Source organism: Epargyreus clarus, unplaced genomic scaffold, assembly GCF_041222505.1.
Source record: "Epargyreus clarus isolate Ecla_fem2 unplaced genomic scaffold, WU_Ecla_fem_2.2 ptg000032l, whole genome shotgun sequence".
NCBI classification, from domain to species: Eukaryota; Metazoa; Arthropoda; class Insecta; order Lepidoptera; family Hesperiidae; genus Epargyreus; species Epargyreus clarus.
Genome location: NW_027332237.1, coordinates 679,931 through 693,964, shown reverse-complemented (window position 1 = coordinate 693,964; position 14,034 = coordinate 679,931). Strand labels below are relative to the sequence as shown.

The 14,034-nt window shown below is 37.3% G+C and overlaps 1 protein-coding gene across 1 annotated transcript; it reads right to left on the bottom strand.

The window, feature by feature from the left end:
- Positions 1–2,652: 2,652 nt before the first annotated feature.
- On the bottom strand, positions 2,653–8,351 carry LOC140755046 (uncharacterized). Its single transcript, XM_073090228.1, has 2 exons — positions 8,129–8,351; positions 2,653–5,955 (listed from the first exon to the last, which is right to left on the bottom strand). The coding sequence occupies exon 2, from the start codon at positions 5,649–5,651 to the stop codon at positions 4,572–4,574; it is 1,080 nt and encodes a 359-aa protein (XP_072946329.1). The 5' UTR covers positions 5,652–5,955; positions 8,129–8,351; the 3' UTR covers positions 2,653–4,571.
- Positions 8,352–14,034: the final 5,683 nt, after the last annotated feature.

The window sequence follows — 14,034 nt, the reverse complement described above, 5'->3', positions numbered from 1 at the left end:
AGGAGCGATAAGCATCCTGAACAAAAGGTTTATTTAAATGGTTTTGAAATCCTTTTAATACGCAAACGTGTACTGTTGCCCAAATCATATTATTTCGGTCATACATATAATTTTAATATAAATAATATACATTTCTCTTCGGATATTGATTTAGGCACAAAAACACTCGCAGATGTCATGGCGTCCGATAGTGTGTGATGTGGGACGTGACGTCATCCGTTGCAACCACTACTGTACCTAGTAGCTACTGAATTAACACGTGACGTACCTTTGACGAGTAAAATAGGTAGATTGGTCACTTCTAACAAGAAAGTGCAACTAGTTTTGAGAATTTAATATTGTGTGCGTAAATAAAGTGTTGCCTCATCTCCATAGTTTCAGATCGCCTTTTTAAGTACCGGTACCTGTGTAAGTGATCATGTGTAAATACACAAATTATACGGTATTTCTTTTGTGTTTTCATTAAGTTTCAAGGTGGTAAGTTATCTTGCTATTTAACGTATCAAAGTGTTCTACATATAGAAATGAGTCGACAATATGGCGACTATCGGATGGAAATTCCACCATTTCATAAACATACATAAATAAATTAATTACACTGAAAGGATCTTTCATTACAAACACTGATATTTTCATTTAAGTATGATGTATGTAGACATAATTGTTACGAAATTAGTAGAACCATCTGTGCAAACGATGCAGTGCACCTGATCATACCCAAGCTGTGATTGTGCTGGAAGGTGGTCATGGGAACTCTCTAATTAAACGACGGAACCCTGTGGAAACTGGGCTCGTTTGTTTCGTTTCGTTAGAGACTCTGTACCCTTAGTATGAGTTTTTACGTTTGCCCCCGTGGACCGTATCGGACGAATGACTAAGGTACTGGTCCTGGTGGTTTGATTTACTTTGGTAAGGAATCTTGTCCTAGATGATATCGAGGATCTGATATATCTGACAATCTTCGTGTCAATCTGACAAAATTTGTATATAACGACGCAACCCTTTTTTAATATTATATAGGAGTAGCAGACCAGTATGTAGTCCACTTGATGGTAAGTGGTTATAGCCGCCCATAGACATCTGTTATCAACGGTAATAGTATTAGATATTCCTACCTGAGGTCGGTCACAGACGCGCCGCTACCCTGAAGACTAAGCTGGAACGCCTCGGAAAGGTATGTCTGAGTTACCACACCCTTCAAGCAGCGTTTAACACTGCTGTTGTTAGGGAGAAATAGGTGTGGCGGTGGAGCCGGCGGAGTCGAACCACAATGGGTTCTACCATCCTCAAGCCCTTCAACGTGTTAACATATTAATTATGTATTAAAATAATATATATAATTAATGTATAATGTTATTATTTAAAAAATACTAAATGTATATCGCCCAAGGTATCCAATTTAGTATAAACTTCTTCCCAGATTTTATTTGCGCTACAAACTTTTATAATTATTTATTGTGCTAGAATATTATAATTACAAATATTTTTATTTATTTATTATTCATGTCATAAAATTGTTGGTTACATATAGTACAAATGAAATCTTGTTTTTAAAACGTTTATTAATATAAAATTCAAAAATATGTGAATATTAGAACATAATGATTGATATTAGAAGTTAATGATGAGCATAGCCACTTCATAGCCCAGCAGCTGCCAAAGGTCTTCGCTGAGGACGTGGTCCACGCTCCCCCGGTATTCACGAAGTGGCACTCACAGAACCCAGCAAAGACTGAACTGTAGTATTGTGAAGCAATATACGTTTCGGAAGAAAGATGATTTTCTTTCCATGATGTTCCCGAAAGAACTAAACGTCGGGTAGTGAACACAAGCGAGTTCGGTTTTGGTTTAAAGATTTTTTATTTCCCTTATGAAATGATATCCCATATGAATGAGAAGCTTAAATCAGCAAAATGAAAATTTCATGTGCGTGTGTGTGTGAGAGAGTTGTATGCGCATGCTTACGTATATGTGTAAAACTAAACAGTAAGTAGATGTAGGTACAGAAGTAACCTCTTCATTTTATTTTTATTTTATTATTTTCATAAAGATTATGAAGGTGGTAGAACCCTTTGTGGTTCGACTCCGGCGGCACCACCGCCACACCTATTTCTACCTAATAACAGCAGAGTTAGGCGCTGCTGTGTTCCGGTTTGAAGGGTGTGGTAAGGGAGACAGACTTTTTCGAGGCGTTCCAGCTTAGTCCTCAGGGGTAGCGGCGCATCTGTGGCCGACCTCAGGTAGGAATACCTAATCGAATCAATCTGGGGTTGATTACAGATGTCCATGGGCGGCAGTAGCCACTTACCAGCAGGTGGACTGCATGCTCGTCTGCTACTTTTATATTATAAAAAAAAAAAAAAAAAAAAAGATCTTTCAGGAGAAAGGATCCTCACGATGTTTTTCTTCGCCGTTCAATCAAATCATAATTAATTTGTTATATGCGCATAATTTTCTTTTTTAATCAGAAGTGTGTACCTGGGATTCGAACCTCGGATCCCTAGTCACCCACTAGGAGTGTCATCCACTAGGCTATCACTGCCACTGAAAGGAAACTTGTAATAGTAATAATACCAAGAGGTATGGTGGTAGTGACGTCATCTTCGTATTTATTTTCTACTTTTACTGACATAGTTAAAAAAAACACACTCATATTTTTATTTATTTATTCCTAATTCTAAAAAATCATATAAAAATATCCAAAATACATCTTAAGGTTTAATGTCTATATTGGCAAATAACTTTAGAGCATTTTTTCTAACGGTGTATTATCTTAGTAAAGGATCCCACTATATGAAAACCATTACCGACCTGTGAATGTAACGTTTTTATATCAAATTAAATATGTCAAAAAGTATTTTGTTTGTTATAATAATAATTATCATCCGTTAAGCAGCTCGGTGAAGGTCGACCTATATTGAGATCTTTGACGAACCAACATAAACTCTTTATATTATTTAACTTATTCCACAATGATAAAAATCTTATTGCTAATGATAACATATTAATCATTTTGATGTAATGGTAACTTAAATATACATAACTAAAATGATAAAATTAAAATCTAAGTGTTATTTTTCGTTTTTTTTTTTTTTTTATTTAATTAAAGAAATGCAATAGAGTTATAATACTTATAAAATACTCGTAAATACGTCATTCTCAAAAATACCTAAGTTGCATCGGAGCTTTTAAACTCCGGGGCATAATAACTACATTAATTATCTTTTAACAGAACTTCGTAAGCAATAACATATTTGCTTAAAAGAAGAACAGCTTAATCAACAAGTTCATATATAGATTTTGTGTATTAAGCTAATATTTTCTAAGGGAAAAGCATTTTGTCTCATCGCGATTTTAAAGCTCGCCGTCACGGATACAGTATGATGTTCGCTTAACAAAAAGAAATATTTCTTATTCATTTTATGGCTGTGTTCGATTGTGTTACTGATTACAATAAGTTATACCTTTTATACGTGTTTGATTCTACGACTAATTTGTTACATGTGCCTCGCCAAAAACTTAGTGTTATTACAATTCAAAGTTTACTTGCAATTTTAATTACGATTTTTATACTAAATGTCATCTCAATTTCTTTTGTATTTTACAGTGTTTTGAACTAATTAAATCTGAAATCAAACATTGTTAATAAGAGGTACCAACACTAGTTGTACAAAATAGTAACATTTTTCACTCCTATCTGTTACAAATTCATTCAAAAGAATTCTACAGCAATATCAAGGGTTCTAGTTTAAAATCGTGTCATATTTTGTTTCATTTTGGTTTTCATATAATTTTGGACCTTAAATCCCGACTAAGAAACACATTTACGTTATACGTTATTTACCCCCGACATGAGTCGAATGCAACTGTTTCTACTTTTATCCCAAAATCTTATTAATATCCCGTAGTTGTTTTGTCTCTTTGGTCTCTCTTTGGTCTATATAACTTGAAACAAACCCCATTAGTACAGATATTACTATAGTAAAGTCTAATTTGTGGAAGCGTTTAAATGTTAAAAAGATTCACATTCAATTTTTTTAGTCGCAAAATCCTTACAAAATCATGAAAATAAATTTTAAAGTAAGAAGTTTGAATTCGCGTCTTACTTTCAAGTTTATTTTTTAATTGTACATGCATAGAATCAATAGAAATACTAATAAGAAATACTAAATAATAGTAGAGAGTCTACAACATATTTTACTTTTTCGACAATTATAAAAATATAATTTCTAATCATAACATAATTATATTATTCATTAAAATTAATGATGACAAAAGTTAAGGTAAATAAAATATTAATATTAAAATGTAAGTGTATATATTTTTTGGTTTATCTTTTTTTCATTATTTTTCTTTTTTATCTATGTACGAGTATTTTATCTAAGTAGTAGTAACATCCGGATGTCATGTGGTATCTCAGTGAAATATTCTTACGAATATGTTTGGTCCCCTTTACTTTGTTATAGATTTATTGTTTGCACATACGTTTATATGAGATGTCTTCTTTTGGACCTCTGAAGTGTCTCATGAGTTCTAAAGTATGATTAATTTTTTCACGAGCTTTGTGAATTCTATTCGTAACTTTCTGCAATCAGGACATCAGCAGTTTTATAATCATACACATCCTTAGTCCAGAAAGCGATCGAGCAACAGAGCATGAGAACTTTCTTAGCTGGTACTTCATCATAATGTGCAATCGTATGTACGGTGTCGTTAAACGTTTTCAATCCTTTTACAGCAAGTTTTGTTCGATTGATGCCATTAACGAATGTGCGGGATGAGCTTGGTGCATTACGCCCTTGTGCCAACAGTCGTCTGGTAGCTCCCTTGGCTCCAAAACCGACAACGTTCGCGGTCAAGCTCAGCCACAGTGTACGATTTTCCGCATTTGCGACAGGGTTAAGAGATTTACCGTGTGCCGCTTTGTCTGCTAGTTGGTACATTGCTCTGCCCGTCCCCCAAACTGCGCTGGAACTTGCAGCGACAGCCAGAGGAGCTGCAGCTCCGCCAGAGGCAACCATTAACCCTACGCCCGCAGTGATCCCGGCGACAGTTGCAATGGTATCAACAATATCCACGATTATCGCAGGCTCTCTCGCACTGGGCGTATCACTGAAGTCGACGCATCCTAAATTCAATCGTAATCCCTCCGGGTAGGCCATTTGGCCCGCTGGCAATTTGTTGTTATGGTACCAATCTGCAAATGTTTTGTAATATCTTCCCGTGGTGTCGATATAATATACTCGAGAATGTTCATAACGATGGACTCTAAATAAAGGCACTTCAACCAGTATACCTTCATTGTATACCTCTATGGGTAGAACTGTAACGTAATTGCTGACATCTCCGCCACAGCATTTTCTGATTCGATCGGCTATTACATCGATGATATTACTCGCAGCTCCTTCAAAGTAAACGAGGTAACCTTTCAAAGCACTTTTCATTTTACTCGGACCCCACTTGACCGGGTCCATTGGATTGAGGCCCATCGCTACACCTATTGTGTTCATTAAACTAACACTATCCAGTAATTGTGGGTCATCACCTTTCAAAAACCCTCCCCTGTGTACATACCGCTCTATATTATCCTTAGCCTTAGATTTCCACTTGGACGACGAAACCATCTCTGCAATGCCGGAATAATGTTCCATCTTTGTAACTTTACAATTAATTTAAAGTAGGTCCAGTGAAATTTATGGATGCTGCGATATATATCTTCGAAGATGAAATCGGCCGGTGATTCTCGGGCGCTTCAATATCTCGCGCCTTGTCCGATATTTTAATAGCTGCAGAGTTGACTCACACCACTCTACGCTTGCTACAACATGGTAGAATTTAAAATCTGTCACCTTAAACCCCTCAGGTAAGAGATTTTCTTCTACTAACTGTAGCTACTCTTGAATTCGGTCGAATATCTTTTATTTTGCAAGTGATTCTCATATCAGTTCGCATTACCTGAGAAATAAAATACACTTAATTAAATATTACTTATCTACATATCTCGGGAAACTACATTACTTCAATGCGAATTGATGAAGTTACGAGTAAATTATCAATATGTGTCAAATGTTGTCAATCTACCTATAATTCAGACAAGGTTTAACAGCTGCTATGAAATGATAAGAAAGGGGACCAAAGGCTCAGCTCACATACGTAATCGTATGGCATGTAATATTATATCACAGATTTTGTGCTGTGGAAGATCTTCAGGCCTATTATTTTATGATGTACGGGAGCATATTTCGAAAATGTGTCAACGTACAATATTGTACAAATGTTATACCCTTTTGTAGTTCGACTTCCGAAGCACCTAAGCCACGTCTATTTCCTAGAAAAGGTATGTCTTCCTTACAAACCCTTGAAACCAAAACACAGCAGCGCTCAACATAGCTATTATTAAGCAGGAATGGGTTTGTAGGTGCTGCCGGAGTAGGTGCTACAGAGAGTTCTAACGTACAAGTGCCTGATATTTCAAGTGTTACAGTCATTCTATTAGCAATTCTCTATGAGAAAATAGTTATGAACCGCAGTAAAATGCACCCCACGCTTTTTACTCTGAATTGGATTATTATTATAATAACTTAATATATTAAATTATTATAAAATACGTCCAGGTATAATACCTCGAGAGATATTTTATACTTTTATTTTATTGAAATTATTGAATTTTAAGTCATTTTAACCGACATAAAGGAAAGACGTTATCTATTCGTCGCGTAGGTATATACCTATTTTATTTTTTATATATTCATCTTATTTTATATTGATTTTAAAAAATAAAGGAAATTGACATTTAAAAAGTTTTTAAACACAATGTTTAAAGATTTTCATACATCTTACTCATTATTCTATAAATATTCTTATATTTGATACATTATTTTGTAAATTCAGAAAAGAAATAAAAATATATATTTCGAAACAACTTTTATAATAACGTCATTCTGTTTTCGGTTATATTCTCAGAAAATCCTTTTATTTGATACCCATATCACGGAGTTGAACAACTGGTCGGCCATTTTGAATCGACCACCATTCGTATCGGATGATCAAACCAATCATACATTGTCATACAAACTACTGTTTTAGACAATATTGACGAATGTGTTATTTTATAATTTTATTATATTTTTGAATATTTTTGAAGGTGGTAGAACCCTTTATGGTTCGACTCCGGCGGCACCACCGCCACACCTATTTCTACCTAATAACAGCAGTGTTAAGCGCTGCTGTGTTCCGGTTTGAAGGGTGTGGTAAGGGAGACAGACTTTTCCGAGGCGTTCCAGCTTAGTCCTCAGGGGTATCGGCGCATCTGTGGCCGACCTCAAGTAGGAATATCTAATCCTATCTGGGGTTGATTACAGATGTCCATGGGCGGCAGTAGCCACTTACCATCAGGTGGACTGCATGCTCGTCTGCTACTCTTATATTATAAAAAAAAAAATATATATATTGAATATGAATCTTACAGTTTATATGAAAACTGAATAGTTTCTAACCGAAATAAAAGAAAGAGGTTGTCTACTCGTCACGTATTTTTTTAATATTTTTGTTTCTCCGGCATTTATTTAGCAATTTCGTAAACGATCAACATAATTCAAACCACGTACCTGTATTTGTTTTGTTTAGATATAGGTCTGTGATTCAAACGCTTTTAACCGCTTGATTTAAACGCTTTTTTTGTATGTAGCTAGTTTCAAAAATCAGCATCAATAATATATTTTTAGTTATAGGGTGGAACTCCTTCTCACCCCTAATTTTACATATTTTCATGGTATAAACGGTTTACGTTGTAATCCAGTGAGATATGTACCTATATGTTGACCGCTGATTTTATTATTTAGTACTAAACCAACATTTATAATATGGCGTATTACAATGTAAATTATTATTTAAATGATAAATACACATGGTGCGACATAACTTCAATATGTTTATTTATAGTTCTCAATGTTACTAAGTAATTAATTTAAACATTTATATTTTAACTTTTTTGAATGATGCAATAAATGCACACGTATTCTTGGCTGTTTCACAAAACACTCCAAAACGGTGGTAGATTATTGAAGTTCTGTATAAGTCAGTTAAAAATAAATGATTTTTAATACAAGAATATGAAATGTATGCTTACCAAGTGTCCGAAAGCACTCGCAATTCACTTGGCAGAAGTCACAATGGAGAATGATGAATAATCACTTTTTGTGTGCTGGCGCTGATAAGTGAGGTTAGTGCTTTACGAATCTGTGTAAGCCAGTGTTGCCAATTGAGCCGCTGAGTAAACGAATAAACGCGAGTACTAATATGTAATAACTCAGCGATTTTCAGTACGAATAATATGGTACTCGTCCAACCTCGAGCGCGGTGTTTACATACTCGTCAATGTTCAGCGAGTTACTTCGATTGTTTGCGCGTGTCTATATCTGGCATATAATAAGACTGTAACTTTCGTGTGTCTGTGTAATAATAATATTTGCAATAAAGTACTTATACACAATTATGCTAGAAGTGATAGCCTAGTGGTTAAGAAACTCGGCCTCTCGATTGAGAGGTCCGAGGTTCAAATCCCAGGCACGCACCTCTGATTTTTCAAAATTATGTGCGTATTAGAAATTAGAAATTAATTATCACTTGCTTAAAACGATGGAGGAAACCATTGTGAGGTAACCTGCATATTTATAATATAGGAGTAGCGGACGAGCATGCAGTCCACCTGATGGTAAGTGGCTACTGCCGCCCATTGACATCTGTAATCAATCCCAGACAGGATTAGATATTCCTGTCTGAGGTCGGCCACAGATGCGCCGCTACACCTGAGGACTAAGCTGGAACGCCTCGGAAAAGTATGTCTCCCTTACCACACCCTTCAAACCGGAACACAGCAGCGCCTAACACTGCTGTTATTAGGTAGAAATAGGTGTGGCGGTGGTGCCGCCGGAGTCGAACCACAATGGGTTCTACCACCTTCAAATCTATATATCTATCTATATCTGAGAGATTTATAGAAAAAATCTCAAAGGTATGTGAAGTCTACCAACACGCACTTGGTTAGCGCGGTGGACTGTGGCCTAATCCTTCTCATTCTGAGAGGAAACCCGTACCCAGCAGTGGGACAATAATAGGTTGATGATGATGACATAATTGTACGAGACATCAGGAATGTCTAAATTAAAGATGGTAGAACTCACTGTAGTTCTTCTGCCTAATAACAGCAGGGTTAAGAGCTGCTGTGTTCTGGTTTGAGGAGTGTGGTAAGCGAGACATATTTTTCCAAGGCGTTCCAGCTTAGTCCTCAGGGGTAGCGGCGCATCTGTGGCCGATGTCGTGGCGCCCGCTGGTGACGTCACGTTTCGACATCGTATAAGGCCGTTTGTCCACCGCCACTTTCACCGAGCTGATACCGATATCCAAATTATTTCGGGCCGATTTTCATATGACGTGACGGCGATAGTTTGCCCACCGCGACCGATATCGGCGGTTTATCTTGTTCCAGCTGTCGCGCATGTGACGGCAATGTATGGACAAGTTCCAACGTGTTTTATATTGCTGGCACATCGGCCGGTCAACATATCAGTGCCGATCTAGCGGACCGCCGATCTACTCGAAATATCGACGGCCGGGATGACGGTGCTCGGGTGACGGACGTGCGGTGGACAAGCGGATATAGTAAATGTATGTACGGCTACACCGGCGCCGTCATTAATGATCGCTATCGGCTCGGTGACGGTGGCGGTGGACAAACAGTACAAACGTAACAGTCCAAGAGATAGTAACTCGTATGATGCATGATGTCATCCGCTCTGCACAATTACTGTACATGAGTCGACAATATGGCGCCGGTCGGCTGATCGGTGGAAATTCCACCATTTTATAAATAAACATACTCGATTTGCTAAACTGAAGCCGTTTATGATTACAAAACACCGAGATTTTCCTTAAAGTATAATGTATAATAAGTTCGACTCCGGCGGCACCACGACCATACCTATTTCTGCATAATAACAGCAGTGTGAAGCGGTGCTTTGTTCTGATTTGGAGTGTGTGATAAAGGAGAGATTTGTCTTCAGGCATAGCAATCCATCTGTTACCAACCTCAGATAGGAATCTAATCTTATTATATAGATGTCTATGGGCGGCAGTAAGCATTTACATATTTCGTATTCTTCTCAATTATTATTAAGAAATGTATATGTATATATATAAAAAAAAGTCGTGTTATTTACACTATTTATAACTCAAGAACGGCTGAACCGATTTGGCTGAAAATTGGTGGAGAGGTAGCGTAGAACCAGGAGACGGAGATAGGATACATTTTATCCCGTTCGACTGCGTTTCCGTGAAGTTATTATAAATCGCGATATAACAAAAACGCATCTGACATGGAATAACAAAACATTTAGGGGGCAAAAATAGCGTTTTTGTTTTATTTTACGTGTATATCCTAAAGAAAGACCTTGAAATTAAATTCGGCCCCGGGAAGCAAATTTCAAAGACTATTTAGTGTTGACGATTTTTTTGTTTTTGTTATTGTTAGATTTCTTTTTAACGCGAGTGAAACCGCGGTGCACCGCTAGTTATTATAATAAAAATAAAAAAACCAAACTATATAAAAATTACTCCCACAATTAAGACGAATCCAACGACAACTCATATGTTAAAATCCGACAATACGTTTAGGCTGTATGGCGTTGTCCCTGTAGTACCGGGACCAGAATAGGGCTACGGTAACCCTTGCCTGTCGTAAGAGGCGACTAAAAGGGGCTTCCGGGGTTGCGGGCGGCAAGAGTGGGAGCTCAAACCGTCCAGCAAGCGACCCCGGGAAGGACAGCGGTTTGTGTGGTCGCATATCGCTGTAATCACCAGGGGATGTGAGAGGAGCGTTAATTGCTCCCCCCAGGGCAGAGCTCGATAAAAGGGCATCGCGTTAGGAGGACTCCGGTCGTGTTCCGTTGGAGATCCCGGAGTTCTCCACCAAACGCTGAGGACGGCCACCGGGGGGGTTTTAGTGTGGTAAAAATCCCACATAACCCGGCGTCACTCCCATGGCGTCGGGTACCTTTTGAAGGTTTCCCCCTCGTCAACAAAAAAAAAAAAGGCTGTATGGCGTGGGACAGAGAGACATACCCTCCTCAATTAGGTAAAAAAAATAAAATACATTCCTCGGGTTTCTACTTTGGACCGCTAATAAACCTAATTTTAAACTACTTTCAATGTAACTTGTACTAAATTGAAATATTTTTAGTAACGCTAAAATAAAACCGTTAAGTTAAATAAAATTAAATAAAAAATGCGCGCTGAATTTGTTTTCGTGTGAGATTTCCAATCCCAGGGCTGCTGGAAGAAATTTCATTGTGAAATAAGTAGTCCTTTGTACTGTGTTTCTATTATGTTATTTATTTATTACTTTCTCTGTGTACAAAAACTTATAAAATAAAAATAAAATAAATAAAAAAATTACTAAGATAACCATATTTGTATAATATGCCATGACACGTGACCCGACGTCGCTCGAGGTACAAATTAATTTAAATAACGCTCTCGGTTGACCGATAAGGGTGCTAGTTACTAACAGGGGTTGGTTTTCAGGGTTCCATACCCAAAGAGTAACAACGGAACCCTATTACTAAGACTCCGTCTGTCTGTGTACAGGGCTCTATCGCTTGAAGCGTTTTTTTATAACATAGGAGTAGCAGACGAGCATGCAGTCCACCTGATGGTAAGCGGCTACTGCCGCCCATGGACATCTATAATAAACCCTAGATAGAATTAGTTATTCCTACCTCAGGTCGGCAACAAATACGCCGCTACCCCTGAGGACTAAGTTGGAACGCCTCGGAAAGGTATGTCTCCCTTACCACACCTTTCAATCCAGAACACACCACTTGCCATCAGGTGGACATACAGTCCACCTAATGGCAAGTGGGTACTGCCGCTTGTCTGCTACTCCTATATTATAAAGAAAACAATATAAATAGATTGATACTATACCGATTTCACATGCAATAGGAAATTCGGGTTTGATCTCTGGCTATGGAAATAACTTCCTAAAATGTATTTAGAGATATCTGTCCTGGGTCTGGGTGTTCGTGCATTCGTCTTTGTGTGTGTCAGGTATCCATGACACAGGAAAAATCCATTAGGATATGAATGTAGAAAGTTTATAACATAAACTAGCTGACCCGGCAAACGTTGTGTTGCCATATAAATAAAAAATGTTAAGGGTGAACAACCCTTATTACGTACGGGTATGAAAAATAGATAGTAGACGATTCTCAGACCTACTGAATTAGCATATGAAATTTGGTGAAAATCAGTAAAGCCGTTTCGGAGGAGTACGGTAACTAACATTGTGACACGAGAATTTTATATATAAGATTACGTATACAATACATTTACAATACATTTTATCTGCAAATGGCTACCAACACTTTCTATATCGTATCTTATCTTTTAAGTGTTTAAATTGGACATATTGAGGATACCAACGAGTTTATCACGAAGCTGATGATTTAGGATTATTAATTGTTATCAATGTCCTTTTTATCTGACTGCGCGGGTTATGTTGTCTGAGCGATGTGTATTGTAGTCTCATCATTCCTGAATAGTATTATTTTATATAATACTAGCTGACCCGGCTAATTTTGTACCGCTTCAAAATCTATTTATCAAATATATTTCATATAAAATATAGCCTATGTTACTCGTGGATAATGTAGCTTTCGAATGGTGAAAGAATTTTTAAAATCGATCCAGTAGTTTTTGAGCCTTTTCATTACAACCAAACAAACAAACAAAGTTTTCCTCTTTATAATATTAGTGTAGAAAAGATTCAACAATCCATTCTATGACATCTTATTCTCTAAAACAATATAATTATCCTTCTTTATTTTTTATATAGTTTCCCGCTAGGTTGGCTCCACTGTCCCACTGCTGGGCACGGGTCTCCTCTCCGAATGAGAGGGATTAGACCATAGTCCACCGCGCTGGCCAAGTGCGTATTGGTGAACTTCACATACCTTTGAGATTTTTTTATATATCTCTCAGGTATGCAGGTTTCCTCACGATGTTTTCCTTCACCGTTTAAGCAAGCGATAATTAATTTCTAATACGCACATAATTTTGAAAAGAGGTGCGTGCCTGGGATTTAAACCTCGGACTCCTCGATCGAGAGGCCGAGTTTCTTAACCACTAGGCTGCTGCTGCTCACCAGCAATTAAACAGACTTATTAACATAGAATAATAAAAAGCGTTGTAAGGAAAATATACCCTTACAGTACCAGTCTTATTTTGTGTTGTGGAAATAAAGCATTGTTTATTACTTGTGATGTTATTCTAATATGTATAATTATGTTGTGTTTTTGATAAGAACGAGTCATCAACCACAGTCAACTATTGTTAACCTTATCAAATTAGTATTCAGTTTACCATACCTTATTTGGTCATATTTGAAGACATTCTACATGGCCGGATTATAAATAGATTCGAATGATATAAGGGGATTTCCCCCATAAGTGCTGTTGTGTTGCCAAATTGATGTGTTAATTTACCAATATTTTGTAATTCGGCCTCTCAATCGGGGGCCTGGGGTTCGAATCCCAGACAGATTTTTCTAATGCGTATTAGAAATTATTTATGCTTTATGTCCTTTATGTGATAAGACAAAGAAGTGCAGTGTCAGAGGACGCCGCCTTCATTATATGATTATTTAGCAGTTTAAATTAGCGTAAAATTACTCATTAGGCTTATAGTTGGCTAGATTGTAATTAATATAATCCACGCCAAACATCTAGTCCGCTCTGAAGTTGTTGCGCACAGGTTTAGTTAACATATACTCCGTAACGTAAGGACACACTAACGCAGCTTTGTATCCGTGGGCGAGAGCGGGCACCGGGAGGTGCCGGGAGGGACCCGCGCTGTCCTTATCTCGCTATCTGCAATTTGCTCTTGTGACGTCACTCACTTCTATATTCGGAGCGGACTAGCAGTTTGGCACGGACTATACCTTATTACTAATTCGGTACTTTATACATGCAAAAAAAT

What these genes read in the sequence shown, in the direction of transcription:
- LOC140755046 (XM_073090228.1), bottom strand. Translation starts at nt 5,651, where the DNA reads ATGGAACATTATTCCGGCATTGCAGAGATGGTTTCGTCGTCCAAGTGG.